Here is a 23,071-nt window from a genome sequence, read left to right on the forward strand (position 1 = left end):
AAGATTTTGTTCCTCTGTATCTCCTGTCTGCAGTGGAGGCCTGTGTGTAGGAATGATGCTACATGAATCATTGTAATCGATGTTTTCCGTTCAAGGGTAGACCAGGTCCCCCGGGCGTCCCTGGGATGCCAGGACCGATAGGATGGCCTGGACCTGTAGGACCGAAGGTAAGTCTAAAATTCACATGGAATAAGCTGTTCAACATCACGATCTGAACAGAGCAGTTGTCTCAGGAAGTCTCTAAACCACTATCTGCTGGAGACTGGGAAGCTGCAGCAGTGCTGGTCCCTTTTCTCACACTGCTCTGCAAAGACCTGCCCAGTCTAGGGTTAGGTTACTCCACCTTCAGCCTGGTCCCTGTAGTACTTCTTATGTCAATTAAAATATGTCAAAGGGAAACTGAAAATCAGTCTAATGAAGACTCATTCATAACCACTGGTGTCTCACAATCACACAGATCAGTGTTTCAAAACTGATCATCATCTTTAGGACTGTTCTTTATGATGATCTCTTTGCCTGAATGCATACTTCTTGGCAGCATAACTGCATGCCCATGTCAGCTGAGGCAAAATACGAGGGTGGTATCAGGAAAGAGATTACAAACCATGAGGATAGCTGATCACATCTTTGAAGTTCATTTCCATACATTCCCAAACATTCATTCCTGTGATTTTTAATAACCAACAGCAGAAGAAATGGTAGGACACACTTTGCTACTGCAGTGTTTGCTTCATCTGCATTTTTTATATATAAAAAAAAAGATGCAGGACAGCCCTTTACTAAGTATTATCTTATGCGAAAGATATACAGTTCTTCACAGGAGCCATGGTATATAGAGTTTCTACTGGGACTCTTGAGATTACTTGCTTTTCTTCAATCCAGTATGCGTCAGGCAAAAGGACTGCACACAATGTTTAGTTTGAAACTGCATTTCCCAGTAAACCTTTGACTCTTCATGTGCTCCACGAAGTCTGGTGCCTCCACCTCAGAGGATGTGATGCAGTAGCTCTTGCTCCTACAAGAATAATAGTAGATGACTTCTGAATTGAAGCCACATCTGAGAAGCAGACCCTCAAGCTCTTCACAGCTATGTTAGATGAAGAACAACATATTGTATTATGTGGGAATGCAGGCAGGCAGTAGGAGACTATGTACTTAAAAGGAGCTGATGTTCACTTTGAACTGGGAAAAGGTGTGCCCCCCAAATGCACTGTGTGATACGATTTCCCACAGTGGGAGCAGCGAGGGCAGAAGGAAGATCCAACTACCTGAGAGTAGGTAAAGTCTACCTACGTTAGTACTGAGAGCAGAGCAGTCAGAAAGCTCATTCATTCACTTGGCCTTTTCCTTATATAAGCTCTGGTTCTATTTATGAAGTCTCCTGAATTTTGATTTGTCTCCTCTTCGTCTATTGTTATACTTTTTCATTGCACTTCTAGAAGCACCCCTCGCATTCAACAGTCATAGTTTTTCCTAAATTTTGACTGCAAGTCCTACTTGCTTTTGATTCAAATTCTTCTGCTTTTATTGTCTCCTCTGACACCTGTCTCCTCTGTTCTTTAGATGGGTTCACACTTTCACTTCTTCCAGTCTTCATAAGTTTTGGTTTCCTGCCTGTCAATGAAGGCTCCAGTGGAACAGAGGCCAGCAGATCTCTGTGTTCACGTCCATCGGCTGTGTCTCTCTTGCCTTTCTCTTCTTTTCATCTCTGATCTTCCCAAACTCCTGATACTCATCTTCACTGCAGTCATTTGCTGCATCCTCTACTTGCTGTAATTCTTCAGTAAGCTGCTGTTTGAGTTTTTCTCTCATTCCCATCTCCGTGCCTTCTGTTTCTTCAGCTGGGTCTCCTTCATTGTCTTCTCCTTCTTTGACACAGCCTTGGTCCAATACTTACTTCTCCTACTTTGTTTCTTCAAGTCTTTTCTGAACTTCTGCCAGGGCAGCAGCCAACATGAAAATCCTCTCCATTTCTAGGACAGTGAAAGCCAAAGGAGAATGAGAGCCAACTGTATTCTGCTGGTAGTGCTGCTGCATGTCTGCGGGGACTACTCTGTATTTCACGCTAGATATAATTAGCTGACAGCAGCCAGAGAAGCTGTTGTAAAGCCTTTCCATGATTTACTGGCTCCAAACCACTGTAAAGCACATGGTGTCTCAAAACCACAATAAAAGCACACTACACCTCCCCAAACCATAAAGGCTTGCAGCAAAAAAACTTTATTTTCTGCGACTCAGTGGAAGTGATGCTGGGTAGAGACAATGCACCTTCCTGCAGAAAAAGGATGCAGCGCTGCTGAGGTTTGCTTGCATGTCCTTTAATAGCATCTGGCAAAACTGAAGCACAAGTTACACACCCAAGAAAATGCAAATAGAAGAATAAGATGAGGACTCAGGCAGAATACAATTGCAATACAGACCTCTGACTACAGTGCTACACCAAGGTCAGGCTTGTCTCAACCATTTGACATAAAACCTGAACCGCTAAACTGTCAGACGTTCAAGTATGACCTCATCAGAGAGCCACAATCAATAACTCTCTTTATTGACCCCTTTAGGGTGAAAAGGGAGAGTTGGGTGTGATGGGATTGCCAGGTACAAGAGGACCAATGGGCTCCAAGGTTTGTTAACCTACCGCTGCATTTTCAGACATTGGTTTCTAACGCTCTGCTGACAGCTGCTTCCCTCGTGACTTTGCTGGAAAGCATTTATCAAGATATCTATTTTCTAATACAGCTAAAAAGATATGTTCTCCTTCAAGCAAGGTTATGTTGTCTGATTGGGCTTGGCTGTGTTTTTGACTTTTCGTTAAAATGCTTTGGTATAAATTATCGTAACGCAAAAACTTATTGTAAAAGCAAAACTCATATATAATTGTATCCCATAGAAAACTGGAGCTTTTAAGTATATCTGCAGCATTAAATCATGTCTGCAACGTTTTCCACCCACCTCATAAGACTGTGGAGAAAATTTTGCTCCTTTTCTAAAACTATGCCTATGTATCGACAGTTGGATAGTAAGCACAATTTGGTCTGGATGTTCAGTGTCTGCACATCATTGCCTGCAGCATGGCCTATGCCTTTACAAATTTAAGCCACAATATTTTAAGGTACTTGGAAAAAAAAAAAAGTAATCATATTTTTCAAATAAAGGACTGGAAAGAAGAGCTGAACGTTATTGTTTATTGCATATTTAAGAGAAGCTCGGTTTTATAGTAATCTTCACATTTGAAGATTACTTCAGTATAATTTAAGAATGTTCCACGGGGGGAGGAAAACAAACAAAACAACAAATAAACAAAACAGAAAACAAAGATTATTGCTAAAATTATTTTAGATTATTAATTGTGGCATCTAAGGCTTTATTCAATTTCAGTTACATTTAATTTCCCTTCTTTCAATTTTAAAGCAATATCAAACCTGCTGGCTTTTTACCTGGCTTTTCACGTTGGCTTTTGGACTGAGTTGTCTTGACTTTAATTAATGTTTCAGAGTTCTGTTTCAGTGCAATTTTAGAAGCTATAAAAATTCATTTGCATTTGCAAATTGATGCAATTAATTATTTGTGCTTCATTATTTTTCTTCACTTCAAAGTTTGAAAGTCCGGCTTCTTGGGTGATCTTGAAAGCAAGAAGCATTAAACTATCTATCATTCCCTTTAGGGTTTTCCTGGAACTAGAGGAGAAAAGGTCAGTGTGAAAATAGAATAATGTATAATTTAACAACTGCAAACAGTTATGTAAAAAAAAAGTAACTGTAGAAATGAGATTGAACTTTGCTGAAGTCTAAAGGTCCCTCTGGGAAACAAAAACAAGCCTCGAGAAGGAGCACAGTCTTGTGGCTTGGGCTGGGATGCTGAAGAAGTAAGTTTTACACCCTGTCTTCTCATGAACAAGTTACTGCAGTGCACCTCACTACAATTTCCCCATCTGTAGAATGGGTATAACAATCCTTAATTGTTGGTCTGGTTTATTTAGGCTATATACACTTCGGCACAGAGACAGTTTTTACTGTAAGACCTCACAGTGGGACCTGAACTTGGATGAAGCCAGCTAGGGGAAAAAATCAAGTTTGGAAGTATTATGTCCAGGAAAGCACATATTTAAAGTAATTATCTGGGGAGAATGAGTCCCTTTTCCTACAAACCTTACTTCTAATTCTGTTACAATGTCAATGAAAGTAATAAGGAAACGTTTTAGGGTATCTACTATATACCTTACTCTGAAGATATGAATGTATTGTGCGTGACTCCAAATAGCACCTCATGTAGGAGAAATACTTTCTGTTTCCCGATGAAATGGTAGTAATTAAGCTGTTGTCACCCTGTTATCTCTCTCCAGGGATCCAGAGGTGACAGGGGTGACAAAGGAGTCAAAGGAGACCAGGTAGTTTTCTTTTCCCAATGGCTGTGAGCTTTAGCTGCACGTGCACACCAGGACTAACATCCTTCTGATAGTGAAAAACAGCAGCGGTGTGGAGGAAGGGAGCCTGGAGGCATCTCCCTGGGAGGGCAAGAGTGGCGAGGGAAGGCGGTGGTCCTGCCTGACGGGAGGGCAGTGGGGCAGCCTTCGTGTCCATCTGCCCCCAGCCCCGGCAGCGTTGGTGAGCCAGAGGGGGGTTTTCCTGGAGGGAACCTAAGTCCCTCCTGGCCTGTGCAGTCCAGAACCAGGACAGCTTGCCAAGATGCTTTTAGCTGGTCACAGGATAATGCTGGGATGGGGGGAAGTGTCATTTGTGGCTGGGGGGTCCTTTTAACTAAGAAAAGAAAAGTAAACTGCTTTTGATGTAAACGGAGACATGCCATTCCCAAACGTGGGCTTAGACAAAAGCACAACCAGGATGTTTTTTGCTGGAGGAGCAGAAGCAGGCAGCAGAGGACCAGACAGAGGAGTAGTGTTACTGTACAAGGGACTTTACCGTAAAATTTTGCTTATAATTCTCCAACTACTGCATCACCCACAGTGCTGAACTGCAGTGCAAGATTCTTTAACTGGTATCAATACACAGGACTTGGTTTTCTTCCTTCCAAGAAAGGTGCTGCTTTGTCAAAGGTCACTCCACATTTTTTGATGATTTTTCTCCTTTTACTTTGTAGGGAGAAATAGGCTTCCCTGGAATGCTGGGACAAAAAGTAAGTGAACATGGTGTCTTGGGGAATAAAGTGCTGACATAGGGTGAATGAGTGGCTTCGGGGACATCCTCAAAAGGATAAGACATTGAAGGTCTTGCTTGACTCAATGACCAACACTTCTTGGGCTTCATCAAATTATTTAGGCTTTTTGTCATAGGAGAAAACTCTGAGGTTTAACTGTTTGTTGTTTCTCTGTTTTTCCCCAGAACATTGGTTTAGTTATAATCTTCCTCCTATCTTCAACATATTCAAACTCTTAATTATAAATTTATAACTGCCCTAGTTGTTTGGGGTTTATTCGCTTGAAGCTAATAAATATTTCCTTCTTGACACTCTGAATCAAAATAGCATTACTATAAATAGTAGGGATAACCCTGACCAGTTTTTATGTCATTGTTATTCTGTACTTAAAAAACGATCAAAATTCAGATGTTGACTTAAGGATAGAAAGCCTAAAGGAGGATAATCTTATCAATCTTATCACATCTTATCTCTGAAGTTAGGATAAAGAAATAATGGTTGCTTCTAAGGAGGCTAGAAGATGAGTAAATTCACTTCCCTTTCCCTGAGTGATTTTATTACACATGCATCTTAGCAGCAAAGCAAGATGTTGCCAAGGAGTCAGAGAGTTTTGCTAGCCTTGACCTATTCAAGTCCCTGAGTGTGTTTCTGATCCCTCCATTTGGCCTTCTCTTTAGGAAAGGATTTTTCAGGGAAAGGTGGATAAATTGTAAGAGGTATTTTTTTACTTTATGCTTGTTTTAAAATATTCTATTATAATTTTGGATTTCTGAAAAAGAAACGGTGCTGGCATTATCTAGAGGAATTGTGTGAATGAAAGCACTGCCCATCTGCTGCCTTGTGTAAGGGCAGGTATAACCATGTACTGACATCTTTCTTCCTTCCCCCTCTGCACCCACCAAGGGAGAGATGGGCCCAAAGGGACAATCCGGAGTACCAGGACACAGAGGACCTATAGGAAGACCCGGAAAACGAGGCAAACAAGTAGGACCAAAATGTTTCTTCTTCCCCGCGATTCACGGCATCTGCGTGGTCATGGTGTACGATGGTGTGGTCTGTGCTCTCGTGGTACCACCCACTTCATCACACGGGGAGCAGGCAGAAGCCCTGGGACACCTCACACAGGCTACACAGGAGCTAAAGCCTCAGCTGTAGGGCTGCAGCCTTATCTGTAGCACTCAGTCCCCTGACCGTGCAGTGTGGGGAAAGTTCTATTTTTCCTAGATTGGTAACAAACTCGTTGAATAGACCTTGAACCCCTCCTTTGAATCCCAAGCAACACAGAGCTATGGTCCCAGCCCCACCTGATGGCTAGCATGCTGGTATGAGGTCCAGGTCTCAGGCAGCTTAGGAGGTAATGCTGTGGTGCCCTACACTTTGTAGATGCCAACCTTGAAGCTGACTTAGGGAGCAGGGCTGCTTGATTTCCAGGCACGGCGAATGGGGTATATCTAAAACTCAACACATTTCAGCCTGCCCAGGTGCCATCCTCTTCCCCTCGAGAAAATAGATTACTGGGATGAGTGAAGGAAGGTTTGTAGGAAAACACTGGCTTTCTGGGGCTCTGGATGAGGGAGGGATTGCTGTGCATGCTACAAAAACTAGTTCCCCGTAACCTCAGCTCTGGGCAGACAGGCAGCGTCGGCATCTTGCAAGGGAGGTCTCATTGCCTGTCCGTGAATTTTCTCCCCGGCTCACCAGTGCAAAGAGCTACACTGCTGCTAGAAAAACACTGCTTGTGTGCCCTGGCAGTGGCTGCCGGTACACTGAGAATGGTGTGCTGTAACGGACTAAACTGGTGCGTGGTCTGTGGCAATGAAAACTGCTGGTCTACACATCCAAACCTCAGTCCTGTATTACACTGTAATACACTCCTGCTCTCTAGCCCAAGGACCAAGTGTGCATCTCATGCCCGTTCAGGCTCTGCCCTTGCTGCTGGGCCCACCTGGACGATGCTTTCTGTCAGCACCATCCAATTGGCTTGAGTCAGGCTTTGCCCAGGCCCAGGTGTTGGTCAACATGGATCAGCTTGCAGAGCTGCAGGGCCTTGGAAATGTCCTACACACCGTGCAAAGAACCAAAGCACTAAAACAACCCTCTCTGTTTCTTGTGTTTCCCCTGCTAACTCTAAACCAAGACTGATTTGCTAGGCTGGATATTTATATGGCGGCTCTCGCCATAGTACTGCGTGCCAGGGACAGATTCTTCTGCTCTGAGAAAGATTGGGAAGACACCTAGTGACCTTAAGGGATGGTAATGTAGTATGGAAGCTGTCCAGGAATGCAGTGGTTGACAAATGGTCCGTCCTTACAGCCCAAAATAATTATGTTGGCGAAACTATTTTTTTCAGACTTTCAGATGAATTGTAAAGATCAGGAATTGTGCGCGAATTTGATTCTGACTCCTCCACTCTAGCGTCTTCCAAGGGGGTAGCGATATTGGTATAGCTACCTGTTTAAATTACCTGGGCCTCTAGGAGTGCACCTTTCTTTTTGTATTTATTTTAAGCAATGATATCGGGGCTACAAAGGAGACCAGCTCCTGGTGCTCTGAATTGCCACCTGTAGAGCCTGTTCCCCTCTGCTGACTAACAGGGAAGGGAATTTATTCTTGGTACGCTGTACGTCTGCTGAAACGCAGGAGTTTGTAGATGCTGTGGTTAATGGGCTTAGCTGAACATATTTTATTTGCAACCTGGTTATGCCCAGCACTGCAAACATAGGTGCATGCCTGCTTCACCGTTTTTCTGATGCCACCAGCTAATGTCTGAAGTGAAAGAATAAGCATTGTAGGGAAAAATTAAAAGCTGGATGTTAGGAAAGGAATAATAGGTCTCCAGTGAGGAAGGTATGTGCAATGTAAGTCTGCTAGATGACCCACAAGAAATAGTTTTTTGTAATGTAAGTCTGCTAGACGACCCACAAGAAATAGGGTTTTTGTCCTTGATTTGTCAGGTTTTAAAAGCTGATGTGTGCTTTTTGCTATTATTTCTTTAAAAACTCTGCTCATCTGCCCTGCCAAAGGAATACACACAGAATGTCTTTCTGTAGCATAAGGCAAAGAGAAGAGGCAGTGCCTGCAGATCAGCTTCAACACAGTGCACTGCTTACTTCACCTTAGACATTTTGTTATATTACACAGTGTCTCAGTCTAAATGTGGTGACATAAAGCGTGTCATAATTTCAGGCAACAATCAGTTTGACTAAAAGAACTATAGTCTGGCCCTAAATTAGGATTTCCTGGGCCAAGGCTCAGTACACAAACACCTTTCTGGTGCCCTGAAAGCAATTTCACCATCGATCTTCTGCGTGAACACTGGGTTCACCTCTCTGTAGTTGGTGAATGAGTTATTTCCTTTCTACTTTTCTAATCCTTTGAAAAAACTTAAGAGTGGCATTTTAAGGCTGTGTGGGTCTGGCTGCTGCCCGTAAGCGCTGCGGTTGCCTGGCTGTTTGCTCAGCAGAGAGGATCATTTCCATCGACATGGAGCTGTTTCCTGCCCCCTGATCCAGCTGACATCCCTAGATAAAAGCAGCTAAATTAGGAAGGTGTCACTTCCACTTCCATTTTGAGATACGTCTTGATTATCTCACTGACTTCAGCTCTCCGCTGCCTCTGGGGCAGGCTCTCCCTAAGAGGTGGCCAGGAGGCCAGTCAGGGCCTCACTGCCCCCTAACTGGGATATAACACCCAGAGCTTTGTAACCTGGGATTTCACCCTAAGGAGCAAGTTTAGGGTTTCAGTCTCGCTGAGGAGGAATGACTTAGGGTTTTACATAATGTTGCTTGGAAAGAAAGGAGGGGAAAATAAATATTGTCCATGTGGAAAGCTTCTCTGAATGCCATGGGTGCATGTGAAAAGAAACAAGGAAAAAAAAATAATAAAAAAAAAAATCTCCCCCGTTGTTATTTAATCAATCTGTGCTAAACAAGAGAGCATTAAGCAGTCATTCCTCCAAAGCAGGAGGCACAGAAGACAGCTCGTTTTCAGGCAGCACACGTCGGACTGGCACTGGCCTGCCTCCGCCAGATCACTGCTGCGTGGGGGAAAGAGCCTTCCCACAGACTTCTCTGGGGCTCCAAAATCCTGGTCTGCTAGTTCCATGTTGGATAGTGTAAGAAGTAATTAGGAGTCAGCATCGCTGACATTCACATAAATCCTGGAATATTTTGATGGCACAGAGTTTACCTAATAGGATTAAACAAAGCAAATATTCAATTAGTTCTTTATGGACCGTGGCAAAATCAACCTTCCTCTGTTGTAACAGTGCAAGTGACATTGAGGCATATCCATGGGATACAACATATTATATAACAACAAACAATTTTAACATATATTACTACATATGCTAAGTTACTCTGAAATTAAACACGCCCATGAATGCATATTGACAAGAAATTACACCAACTTCAAGGAATTAATCTCCTTTGTCATTAAAAGAAAGCTTACATATACACAGCATTTCTGTTATGCTAACTAATGTATGCTGTTACATAAAAATCAAATCAGTTATTTAAACTTTAAGCTACGTAATACACTTCTGAAATACAAAGCTGAGAAATCCCAAGCCTTGGAGAGTATACGAGCAGGAAGATAAACATGGTTATTTTTAATAAGTGTCGCCGTATTAAATTCAGGAACAAAAATAGGAAGGTGCTAAACAGTTCTGCAGTGAAACTTCCAAATGCCTAAGGACGTGGTTGCACAAATAAGCTCCTATGAGGCAAATCAGGGCTGATTTTACAGAATATTGGCTATTGTATGGTAACCGCGTAAGCTTATCTCCCACAGGTAATTTTACAGCATTTTGACTGAGTGGCAGGGTGTCAGAGGGACACCGTTTGTCAGCATCATGTTGCCATGCGCTAGCTTGCACTTTGTAAAGCCAAGCCCTTGCTTGCCTTGTGATGATTTTTTAACGTAGCTATACCCATGGTGAAAGTGAATACAGGAAAGAGATACAGGAGTCCAGGCACCTAAAGTGCTTCTGAAAACGGCGTGGACCTCAAAGTCATTAGTGTGCTTCTGAAAGGCTGTGCCCTAAGGCTGGGAAATGTCACTGTGGAAGCTTTTGCCACGCCCTTAGTGAATTTTCTCTTTTTTCCCCCAGTGTGTATTAGTGCAATAACTAAGGATTTCCAGGGTCAGCTGCTTCAGCTCCCACCAGCCCTTTCTTCCTGAGCCTTGCTGACACTTAGAGTGCTACCAGAGGCAGAAAGGCATCCTTAAAGAAGGCTACCAAGAGACTGAAGGCAGAGCAGGGTGATCCCTGACTCCACACAGAACAGATCTCTGGGACCATTCACATTTAGGAACAGAAGTCTGCCTGGACATGTTCTTCTGTCATCACTAGAAGAGGACAGCAGCTCTTCCCTGGGGTCATGACTAGCTCATGCTGCGTGCTTCTGTTGGCAAATGTCTTGGCTTTCTTGAAATGGAAACCGGTGCTGGCTGGAAGAGCTTGTGTGTTATTAATAGTTCAGCAAATAAACGGATGTCTCTTCAATCCTAGGGACTAAAGGGAGACGTTGGACCTGCAGGTATCATGGGTCCACCTGGAAGGCCTGGTCCTTCTGGCCAGCCAGGCCCCCCTGGACCTTCAGGATCAGGTAAGCGGGAGATCAGGGGGTCTCCTACACAGTGTCCCTGCTGCCCAGCCCCTCCTGACTCATCACATACGGCCATACAAACCCCTTTATAAAAAGTGCTGCAGGGCCTCATTTGCTTCCCCACTGACAGCAAGGAGAGGATTCCTTCCAAAGGCAGGCCACACCATCCTTGTCCAGTGTAAGAACTCTACACCTTACTTGAAAACCTACATGATGGCTTCTGGTGTTTCAAATAAAACCAGAAACATGGCCTATGCAGTTCCTGTGGGGCTTTGGTAGATGGGTATGATGAAAAGCCATCTGGCAGCCTTGGAGGGACTAGTTAATCTCCATCATCAAAGGTTTGCTGCTTCTCCAGATACCCTGGCTTACAGTGAAAGATTGCGTTTCCTAATCAGCCAGGACATCCTCACCCTCTGCAGCTCTGTAAAGGAAAAACAGATGAGACTCAAGTCACAACGGCATTAAGGGAAGAAGGGAAGAGAAGGAAAGGGATAGGAGTCAGAGGGAAAAAGGGGTGGTGGAGAAAAATTCTCTCTTTAATTAAGTGCTGGAGATCTCTGCTTGCTGCAATTGTGCATGTTGCAGAAATCACAAGAAAATTCTGTAACCGATAGATAATTGCACAGCTTCAAAGCTATGCATGCGCATGAACTCTGGGCAGCTTGTGAGACCAAGCATAGACATGAAGGACAATACACAAGCCATGATGTTTGGTGGCAGTGAACCTTCAAGCAGGGTTTTCTCAACCCAGATATGTGCTAAAGTATCTGAAAAGAAAAGCGTAAACAGGGTTTTCTCAACAAGGATATATACTAAAGTATCTGAAAAAAGCAAAATCGATTGGAAGTTGCTGTTGCTTGAAATGGACAACAACTGCTTGTACTGCTGCCCATCTGTTCAATGCCCTCTTCCATTTTGCGTTCCCTTTTCTTCTCTTGCTTACATTAGTGGGCAGGAGGTCTCTTCTTGTGGTGGTGTGGAAATGGTACATCTGTGAAGCTGGGGGCTGCTTCAGAATCTTCACGTCTCACGCCTTCCATTATGAAACATTTTTGCCTTGAGTAAATTAGCTGGAAGTTTTCAGAGGGCAGAATTTTCACCATGCCAATGGGAAGGCAGCCAGAATCTTGAGATTACTTTTTAAAGGCTTTATTTCATCCGCAGAAAGTTTATGCGTCGAGCTTGTTAATCTTTTCCCTCTAGAATATCAATTCTGATCCTGAAAGACCTTTCTGTAATGATATCACTCCTTGCAGTATGAACATGTTGGCTCACAGTCTGCTTCTGCAGAGTAGCACATCCTTGCCAAAGTTTGAAAGTCAAAAAGCAGTATTTTTTTATTATTATTTTTATTTGTAGCACTCCTGTATTTCTAGTTGGGTTTTCCTGTACAGAGACCTCTGAAACAGCATTGTCCAAGTGGTTTTACAAGTGCACAAGTCCAATGTGTTGTGGATGTATACGGACTGACTACTAAACTTGGTGCACAGGTGCTGTAGAGTGATCTGTGTGTTCATCATGTCCTAAATTTCTGTAGCTCCAAACAGGTTGACAATTGTTCTAAGCAAACAGTCTCTCTCTTTCTCTGTAAAGTTGATAGAATAATTTACAAAGTGATCTGAAATAATATGACTGTGGTACAAACTCAGCTCTTCCTCCTTAAGTGCTGAATTGGTGGTTCTGGTAATCCCTTAGCTTAGTTCCCGGTGGATTTGGTGGGACATATGCGTATCTGAAAACTTAGATAAATGCATATATCCACCTGACCTGTACTTTTTCCACTAAGGCTACATTTGGGGGTTGTGTATTAACTTCATAACGAGGCAACCTGGTATTTTGCTTCCCAGGGCAACTCGCAATAGGACCAAAAGGGGAAAGAGGACTGCCAGGGCCTCCAGGGAGGTGTCTCTGCAGATCCCCGCAACACGTGAATAACCCGCTGTATGAGGAACATGCGTTTGGACACAATTTTCCCAAAGTCCCCGCGGTAAGTAGATTTTCTGGGAGAGGATGTGAGCAGTTTTCCTGGTTTAGGCTGGAACGGAGTTAGTTTTCTTCCTAGTAGCTGGTACAATGCTGTGGTTTGCATTTGGTGTGAGAATAATGTTGATAACACGCTGATGGTTTAGCTAGTGCTAAGTCGTGCTTACTCTGAAGTCAAGGACTTTTCGGTTTCCCGTGCTCTGCCAGTGAGCAGGTGCACAAGAAGCCGGGAGGGAGCAGAGCCAGGACAGCTGACCTGAACTGGCCAAAGGGATATCCCATACCACAGAATGTCATGCTCCGTATATAAACAGGGTGGGGGGGTTGGCCAGAGCCTGCCAATTGCTGCCTCGGGATGGGCTGGACATCGGTCACGAGCAATTGTATTGTGCATTACTTGGTTGTTTATTTTTCCTTTGGGGTTTTATTCCTCTCTCCTCCTCTCCCCTTTTCATTACAATTCTTGTTATTGCTATTATTATTATTATTTTATTTTCATTACTAAATCGTTCTTATCTCAACCCCCAAGTTTTACTTTTTGCCTGATGCTCCTCCCCCTCCCACTGGGGGCCGGGGGTGGTGAGTGAGTGGCTGCGTGGTGCTTAGTTGCACTTAGGGTTAAACCACAACAGCAGTTCTTAAGTACTTTTACAGTTCGAGGTGTTGTACTTATGAGTATTTTGGATTTAACAGGGAGGATGTCTGTATGCAGGCAATGTGTCATTTCTAGTACCCAAAACCTCTAGGTTCAGTCGGTGCAAAAGAATTTGGTCTCATAACTAGTCTGAGGGTTGTGTGACTGTGGTGCCAAAAAGCGGCTATTTCAAACCACCAGTAACACAGCACATGTTTCAGAAAACTTTTTTGAAGCCTGAGGATGCTCTTTTCCATCTCCTACTATACATATATAATCTGTTATTTCAGTAAATTGAAACATATTTCAGATTGGTCAGTGAAATAAGCATCTCTTTCTTGCTTATTTTTCGCATCTTCTTCTGCAAAGACAGTGATTTCAGAATTGAATACTGGAGTCAAGCATTTTGCATATACAATAGAACTTTTCCCCAAAGCACAGACCCTCTACCCTGAACCAAAAAGGAGTCCTCACAAACCGTGGGAGTCGGACTTCTGAGTTCCTGTCTGTAGGCCTACACTTTATATAGCTAATTCCGATCTCTGGCCCTCTTGAAACCATTTTTACAAGTAAATTGGACAAAGTATTTTAAAGGACAAGTAATTGCTGGGAAGTGACTGAGCGATTTTTCATCTCTGATTTCTTTGGGCTTTGTAAATACTGTTTCTGTCCTTTTCCTTCTGCTGGGCCCTAACTTATTATTTTGTGCATTGTAGCACTTAATCAGCAATGAAATTGCTACCTCGCTGCTGTGCACCAGTATAGCCCAGCCACTCCACTCATGTAAGTGGATATTGCGTGGTGTCTGGTCCTTTCTGAATGACAGTAATCAGCACTTAGCTTTGTTAACTTCCCCATCTGTCAGGTTTTCACAGAGCTGTTTCAGGGTGTGAAAGGGACGTGCTCACAACACTGCCCACTAAACTGGGTCATTGAACTCGATCTTTTGCACGAGTGTGCTGCAAGTCTTGTCAGCTGCTCACTCATCCCTGTCTGTGTTGCATTACAAAAAACCCCACCCTTTAAAAAAAACAAAAAACCCAAAAAAACAACACATAATGGTGAGAGAAGAAAATGCATGAAACAAAGGTGCATATTGCATCATGCTGCATGCTATTGCAAAAAAATTATCTTGTACTTCACAGCATGTAGAACTCATAGGAAAAGGTATAATGCTTGCAAATTCTGTGTAGGTCTTAGCACCCCCTTCTCGATCAGGCACAGTTTCATATTTGATTTTAAAAGATGGTAATGAGAGTGTAAGCACCTAAAACATAAGTACCCTACACTGTCACTGTGAACCCTCATTTGATGATGATCATGTGCCGTTCTGTTCTCAGAAGTGCAGGCTGGCAAAGCAGCAAGCCTCAGCTCTGAAAGCTCCCGATTTGCCTGCCCCATTTGTTTCTTACTCCCTTGAGCTTAACATTGCTGTTATTTATTCTGCTCAGATCCCCATGTAGCAGCTTTGAAGCCTGCCTTGCACTGCTTGAAAACTGTTGTCAGGGTTTCTATAGCTGCACATGGAAAAGACCCAGGGACGGTGCTCCGTGGCCCCAGTCCCAGTGTCCTGTGGTTTCCCAAAGCAGCCCCCGACCGCAGCGTGTCCCCAGCGCGATCACCCGCTCACCCACCAGCTCCGCAGGTGCCAGCACCACCAGAAGAGGGGAGAGCCTGGGAAACAAAGTGCCATTTTTCTGGCACTGGCTAAGATTCATTCCGGTTTTTAAATCTTTAGCAATTTCAAAGGCCAGTATCTGGAACAGAGAGTTTCTGAGAGCACAGATCTGCTACTGATTTCAAGAGAAACGTAGAGCTCCGGGGCTGGGACTTGAGCTCCTGCACACATTTACACAATCAGTTCTTCACTAGTTTTCTATTTCTTTGCTTTTTTTCATTCAAGCTGAAGGCATTTTTATTCAATGCTTCTTTAATGACATTGGCCTTTGTCAAGGACTAGGGTAATATTCTGCCATGTAGAAATTTCAGCGTACTTTGTTTTAAAAAGAGCCAGTTCTGTTTCTGCTGGTGGGAATCAGGCTCAGCCCTAAATCCATTTTGCTCAGAAGCCCTCCATTTGCTTTTTCTTAATTTAAAAATGGTTTGAATCTTGCTATAAATTAATTTGATTAAGTTGCTGAATGAAGATACTCTTTCCAAATGCCCCTTACAGCCAATTTCAGTGACTGAGACGTTAAAAAAGATGAGTAAGAGAGCAGCTTGCACTAATTTTTCCAATTTGAACTGATTTTTTTCCTGTTTAATTGAAGACTTGGCTTTAGACCAAAGTATAAGCACGTAAAGAAACATGCATTTCAATGCCTATTAAATCTAAACAAAGTACAAAGAAGTAAAAGGTAAGTGAAGGTTGCATTGAGCAAGGCATTACTTATTTTGTAGCCATGAGCATGCCTAAAAAATTATAGGCAAACCAACAAAAAGCTCTTACACCCCTATGGATTTTGCAATTGTTCCAGCATCTAACCATTTATCTGACAGTTTAGCAATGTTTTCACACAAGTATTTGCAGTTTCGTTACCCATGGATGTGCTTTTTGAAATAGGGGCCATTGGAGCCATAGCTAGGTGCTCAGGAAGGACCATTCTCCTTTGGAAATTGGTGTCTGTTCTTACCCATCACTAAGGAGCCACTTATGGTCTGGCAGTCCATAGGTGTAAGCTCTCACACCATTCTGTTTCCAAAAAAAAAAAAAACAAACCACCAAACCATTTTTCTGTGTAATTATTTACCTATTTGGTATGTCGGTTGGCAAAACTAGATTCTGTGACAATCCAAAATACTTCTTAAGAGGGTTACCGATCAGCTCTTTTTCTGTGCCCCAGATTTTTGTGGTGAATAATCAAGAAGAACTGGACCGGTTAAACACTGAAAACGCCTTAGCTTTTAGAAGAGATCAGAGATCTTTGTATTTCAAGGATACCTTTGGATGGCTCCCAATCCAGGTGAAAATGTGACTGTGGTCTCAGAAAACTTGTGAGTGTATGTTTCATTTCTAAACACTGAACATACTTCTGTACTCAAGGCATCATACAGAATCAATGAAACAAATGGAGAAAAAGCTTATTTTTGAGCACTGCCACAACTGTACCTAATTCTGTGATTGTTGTTCACAGGGGTCTTAATTACTGAGGCATTAACTCATCAGTGGTGCATGTTTTGCTGATCTCCCTGTGAACCAGGCTCCCCTGGTGAACAAACTGGGGCTGAGTCCAGGGAATTACGACAGTTAAGAGCATTTTTTATTTAGTACAAAATGAGGCAAAACTCACCAGAGTGCAAAGTTGCGGAAAAACACAAACCCTGCAAACCGAAACCATGTATTTCGTTAACGCTTCAAGGAGCTCACCTGAGTCCTGCTGAAATCAGCAGCAGGATCCTTCCTGTGTCCACTGGACTTTGGGTCAGATCCTGTATAAATCCCATGAACCACCAAATGGTGGGATATGAAAACCCGGTTGAGGATCTGCCTCCTGCAGCCTTTCACCCCCTCTGTTTGCTAGCCAGGCTGCTCCTGGTCCGGTTCGGTAACCGCTGTGTCTTTGTTTGGCCAGCTCACCCCTTTCTATCCCGTGGATTACCGCTTTGAGGGTGGCAGTACCTGTGGAGATGGGATCGTACAGGACGGGGAAGAGTGTGACGATGGCAATGCGGTTGTGACTGATGGCTGTATAAGTAAGTTGCAGTGTGGCAGGAACAGCCCCTTTCCACCAGGGAAGGTGCATCACTTGTTTCCACGCTGCTGTCTGACTGACACAAGCGTTCCACGGAGGAGCTTGCGTGGTTTGCGGATTGAGTGCGGGCACGGGGGGGGGGGAGGCACAATGGTCGCGGTGCGAAAGCTGAGGCCCTTCGTGCACACGGATGCCACACACCTGCACAAGACTGATGTGTCACCAAGCACTTCCCACGCGTCCTCGCTGAGGACTGTGTACCTCGCTGAGCAGAAGTGTCTGCAGCCAGAGCAGAACCACTGCATTTCAGGGGCCAAGTCCAGCAGCTGGTTGACATACACACCTTCCCCGGGGGCTGCCGGCTTTCTCACCAAAAGACGCAGCGTGCCTTTGCCGTGCACCGCAAAACCCCTTGGGACAGATGCTGAAGCTGGCTGTTTCTAATAGTAAGCCAGATCCTGGCTCCAGTAAAACTGCTTTGGATTTTGTTGCTCACTAGCGTAAGGAAGGTGTCAGCCGACTACCTTCACTATTTACGTTTATACAACATTTGATTCCCGTCTAGTCAGGGTTCCTTTCATTTTGCTGGTTATGGGTAGCAAAGAGCATATAAGCATACAAGCAGCTGTGGCAACCTTCACTTCTACTTTTCAGTTACTTTTACCACTTGATTCCTTCCCCAGCGCGCAGCACGTGGCACCATCTACAGCTGACACACAGCAGGTTTGGTACTCGGTTGGTTCTAGCAAAGGGATGCTTCTTCACATTTCAGAACAGGTATCAGCCAACACCGAAAGATGCAGCTTTTTCTTTTTTATCAACACAGCCCTCCTTTTTTAGCCTCACTTTGAAAACGAGGTGTATGCAGCCATGCTCTCTGTGAGTTTGGCCACCCATTTTTCCATCACCACCCTTTCCCTTATAACTTAGGAATCCCAGCCAACGTCTCAATGACAACAGGAAAGAGATTTCAAAGGCAGTTCAGCTGCAGCAACAGGTATAGGGACACGCAGAAGTAAATGCCCCTCCAAGTCTGCCTGACTGCAGAGTCATCCAGTGAGAGAGCACGAGCTCTCCAGGCTCCAAGCATGAGAAAATGATTCAATTAGAATTTGCAATCAACTGTGGGGAACAAGCATGCAGCAAAACAGTGTTCCTTAGTTCTAGTGCCTGCAAAATTGTATATAGTGTGTCTGGAGGCACACTGTGTTACTTTCTGCTATCCACTGGGCAAAGCCTCAGGTCAATCAAGGCCTTGCAATACATGGACTTCTGACAGTGACCTGATCCAAAGAGTTATCATCGAGTTACTTGGAAATGAGCAAATCATCATCCTTCCACTCTTCTGACTGAACCAAAAGAAAAAAGCTAACCTAATGTTAAGGCAATTTAATTATGAAATAGGCTTGTTGTTCTTAGAAGCATCAATTTGTAACAAATAGATCCTTGGTGCAATTAATTAACCATTTTTTTTAGTAATTAACCCACTTTAACTCTTCTAAACTCCCTGTTGTTGAAAGTCCTTTCAATCACTTAACACTATCTCTGAGAAGATGTCAAAGGGATCTTAGCTAAATGAATTTGTTCAAGTTATAAAGTCATAGTCAAAAAGTTGAAGACATCAAAAGCAAAGTCCTGTTGCTAAAATAGCAAAAAAAACCCACAAATTACTGCAGCCTACATGTCAGTCACCATGAAAAAATGTCACAAGGCCCACGCATGCTCAAGTCAGTAGGAGTCAGCAGTGGGAAAAACACCTTTTTGGCAATCATTACATACTTTTTTATTTGATAGACAGGCACTAGGTCTGCATAGTTCTGTTCATATGTGGGTACTCACTTGCAGTAGGCACGCATAGATACTATGCAATATTGGGTAAAAATCTAGGCTGGTATTTTCAAACCACTTAACAACCTCGGAGTGTTATTTTGAAATTGTGACCTCCGAAATCATTTATGTTAACTATATTTTACGCTCCCTGTAATTTGTGTTGATAGTAATTTTCTATGGTAATAGTAATTATTAGAATAAATGCTGTCGTAATTAGTGTTTCTGTAGTACTTACTTATTTTTTGTAGTTATCCATTCTTTCCCTTGGTCATTGAAATCAGGCTGAAGAAAGCATTCTTTGTAGTGAATATCCTTACAGGATGCCCTCCTCAAAATGCTTTGTTTTATACTTTATCCTTAAAAATCTAGTTCCACTTACCTCACCTGCCTCTTCTACATATGAAATTTTTCTTTCTATGTTTTTCACTAGGATGCCGCCGTGCTTACTGCGGAGATGGCTACAGACAGGAAGGGGTGGAAGACTGCGATGGGAAAGATTTTGGATATTTGACATGTAAAACGTATCTCCCTGGGTATGTATGAGCTATCTTCCATTTGGTTCAGTTTTGTTTTGCTTTGTTTTCTTTTTTTTCTCTTTGCCAGCTTTAAAACCAAATAGTATTACCCAAATAAGCCTTGTTCCACTGGGACCACTGCAGGTAGTGGGGGGAGAAAAAGTCTATCAGCTTATTTTTGCATATTGTTGGCTTGAAAAGGGCTAAATCTCATCTCCCAATAATCAGCACGTGCCTTTTACTGTACAAAATGAGTGAAGGTCACGCAGGCATACATTTGCCCATTGCATGCAAAGAGTTCCTCATTTGGTGACATTATCATTGCATTGATGTTCACCTGTGATATACCAAGAGTAGGAAAGACCATGAGAAGGAAAAAAGACCCCAGACCCCAACCTCCAGCCAGCCTCCTGTTGCCCTTACCATTAACAGGTGCTCTAGGGGTGTCTTTGTTTCTGCATCAATCGGGTCGTCTATCAGCCTTTCCAAAGACCAGGAAATTCATTCAACAGCAGATGCAAAGCCAGGCACTTCCTTAGCAATGTCCCTCATTTAAAACATCTGCTTATTGTTGACTTGCCTTCTCTGCCTTTGTTTAAGCAGCTTCCTCTGGTCAGCACTTTGCCTCCAGCAGCAGTACCTCTATTTAACTGTCAGGTATTGTTACTAGCTAACAGGAAACATTTAATTTGCAAATGAAATTATGCGCAGAGCCCTCATCATTCATGGAAGAATAATGTGCTAATTGACAGGAATAAGAAACCACAGGATGTCTTTGTAAGTCAAATGCTGTGCTAATCCTTCCCCTGCAATTGTTGGAGCACTCCTGGTGTAAGAGATTACTAAAATGAGACCAGCAAACCTGACAACCTGAAACGTTTTACAGAGATCTCATCTTCAGACAGCGTGGTGCTGGTTTCTACTGTGAAAAGTATTTATTCCCTTCTAAGAGTCTGAAGTTTGGTGCCAAAAATAGCACCACAAAAGCTTGAGAAATTAGCTTGAGAAAATTTTATAAATTTCACTTCCCATGTATAACCAAGTTGTGAAGAGCAACTGAGATCCTTTATTTTTGTGTGTGCAGTCTGCAAATTATCTGCTAAAGAAAAACCTGTGAATCACGAGTAAAATGGGTAAGTCTGTGAACACGGCACTCCCACACGAGTTTCATTGCAAAGCACCCGTTCCTCCAGGAGCTCAGCTCTAAGATTTTTGCTTTTTCTACTCTTTCCAGCCCCAAAATCCTTCTTCATATTTCACACACCTTCACTTCAGATTTTGTGATTCTTTTCTGAAAATACAGGTTATCCAAGAACATAGTTTTAAGAATCTGCTTAATGGGTGCTTAATCCACAGCTTGTGGATTATCTGATGGATGGGTTATTCACTTAGACATATGCTAGCCATAAAACCTCTATTAAAATGCTTATTTTATTAACATGTCTGGTCTGGTCTTCAGTAGGTAGAATCACTGCAGCTCAGTTTAAGTCAGTAGGAAGACAAAAATCACTGGTTTTCCTTATTTTGCAAGGATTTACTTTTTTTTTTATTTCAAAGGTGGGCATGTGTCACAATCATTATCTCAAGTACATGAAAAGTAAGTAAAAGGTCAGGCACAGTCATGTCTGCTGGAGCTACTGGAAGTAACTGGAAAAAGACTTAGCTCAGAGCCTCAGGTGGTCCGTTACACAGTTCCCGTGGGAGAGCCAAGGCCTCCTGCACCCATCCCTGCACAGCGCTCAAGTCCCAGTGTCAATGGGGATTTTATTTTTTTTAATTGACTTTACTAGGAATTATGTCCTCCCTCATAGTTCCTTCTGGACTTTTTTTTTGTTGTTGTTGACAAGGGGGAGCACAGTAGACCACTGATGGAAATTACCCTCTTATTTTGGTTCCCATATGTGGCTGCACACGGCATTTTCTGATGTTCTTCACTCCTACAGAAAGTTACATCCGGGAACTATATGATGTGAACTATAGCATACTTTGAAACGGAGATATTCTCTTTTATTTTAGGTCTTACGGAAAATTGCGATGCACTTCTTACTGCTACATTGACTCTACACAGTGTCGATACTTCACATGAGAGGAGAGGAGGTGGGTAGCATCCCACATGTAGGGGGGTGCTAGGTGCTACACTGTCATCTATCCAAGAAGGACTGGGACAAAAATAAAACCCCACCCACCTCTGTGTGAAAACCAAGAGACATCATGCTGCTGATGGCCATTTTGACATGTTGGGGTTTTGCTTTTTGTTGTTGTTTTTTCTTTTCTTTTTTTTTTTTTTTTTTATTAAGTCAGATGATTGGGAAAGAATAGGACCACTGCATCCTGTCTTAAGAGAGAAATGTCGAACAGTGTTTGCCAGTAAGACTTTCATGTGGCTGCAGACAGCAACATGCTCTCCATCACAAATGCAGCGTTCAGCTACTGGAAACTGAGTTTCACTAACCAGGAATATTGTGTAACGATTACCTCGACTTAGCACTGTTAAACCTACATGTAAGCTCTTCAGGGTTTTTGTCTTTAAACCTTCTCAGCATAAACACGAAGCATATCTTGGATGCGGTGTTTATAGAGACTTTTTCTTTTATGATAATGTGAACTTTGCAAGCGTTGTATCCACGTGAGTGATGACTTCAGCGACGTTAATGTCAACTATACACCTGCCTGGGTTGAAGGAGCAGAGGCCCTTCAGTAAGTGCTTTCAGGATCAGCAAATCAGCCAAAAAAGCTGGTTAACGTCACCTTCAGGCTAAGACGTTTGGCGGTCTGTGTGTCTGTGTGCATGCATGGAAATACAAGCAGTCACACGAGGGCTGAAACTGCAGACCACAAAGGCCAAACTGGACAAATAAACTGTGAAATAGCCACAGAAAAGGAGCTCTCTCCCAGGAGAAAATCAGACAAGGAGAGAAGATAAAGAAGGAATGTATTTCCGTATTTTTCACCTCTGTGCTGAGCTGGCGGGGCTCTGATGACCCCGAAGGGGTTGGGACAGCGTTGGTTCCCTGCCTGAATCCACAGCGTGACACTTTGCCTTCACTCTGGTTTCTACACTGGAAGGTTTTTTCGTTTTCATCCCCTTGTCCACCCAACCATCATCATTCAATTACCAGTTATACCCTGTCCTCTCTCCCTTTCACGGTTCCTGCCATCGTGTCTGGGGTACGTTCTCACTTTTGTATTGCTGTAAATCAGATCTTAGAGTAGGGTGTTTATAGATGTTCATTCATGCTGTGTAATGTACATGTATTTTTGTTTTTCACGAAGTTTGTTCAACTATATTAGCTCTGATAGGAATCAGGGTAATTATATACTTATTTATTAGCAGGCATTAAAGAGCAAATATCACACGGGAAGCATGTTAAGTGTTATATGAAAAAGTCTAACAGAAGAATATGAAACAAAGGATGTGCAGAATTAAGGACTAAAAGACTCAAGTCAAGGTGTTATTTTCATACACGCCACTCTTTCCTGCTTCATGATAAATGCTGTACATAACTGTTTAAAATGCGTGAGTTACCAGTACCAGTGACAGCACTGCAACAGCTGCACTTACACTGGTACTTCTGTAAAGGGTAAATAAAGGTGGATGTTGCATTATAATGATAACATATTAAAGCAATCAAGAAATGCATACAACTTTTGCAA

The 23,071-nt window shown here is 43.0% G+C and overlaps 1 protein-coding gene across 6 annotated transcripts in view; it reads left to right on the forward strand.

Moving 5' to 3' along the window:
- Positions 1–23,071, forward strand: part of COLQ (collagen like tail subunit of asymmetric acetylcholinesterase) — a 43,182-nt gene extending 20,111 nt beyond the window's left edge. The window contains exons 6-18 of one of the 6 annotated variants that reach the window (XM_040590081.1): positions 96–167; positions 2,559–2,621; positions 3,662–3,688; positions 4,340–4,384; positions 5,095–5,130; positions 6,055–6,135; positions 10,664–10,760; positions 12,611–12,750; positions 16,224–16,343; positions 16,953–17,073; positions 17,756–17,849; positions 19,333–19,435; positions 21,434–23,071. In XM_040590081.1, coding sequence (XP_040446015.1) covers positions 96–167; positions 2,559–2,621; positions 3,662–3,688; positions 4,340–4,384; positions 5,095–5,130; positions 6,055–6,135; positions 10,664–10,760; positions 12,611–12,750; positions 16,224–16,343; positions 16,953–17,073; positions 17,756–17,849; positions 19,333–19,420 — 984 coding nt within the window. In that variant the 3' untranslated portion in view covers positions 19,421–19,435; positions 21,434–23,071. Of the gene's footprint in view, positions 1–95; positions 168–2,558; positions 2,622–3,661; positions 3,689–4,339; positions 4,385–5,094; positions 5,131–6,054; positions 6,136–10,663; positions 10,761–12,610; positions 12,751–16,223; positions 16,344–16,952; positions 17,074–17,755; positions 17,850–19,332 lie in introns of all 6 variants that reach the window. The other 5 variants (XM_040590079.1, XM_040590082.1, XM_040590083.1 and 2 more) reach the window with 5 other exon arrangements.

This window comes from Falco naumanni, chromosome 4 (genome assembly GCF_017639655.2).
Source record: "Falco naumanni isolate bFalNau1 chromosome 4, bFalNau1.pat, whole genome shotgun sequence".
NCBI lineage: Eukaryota > Metazoa > Chordata > Aves > Falconiformes > Falconidae > Falco > Falco naumanni.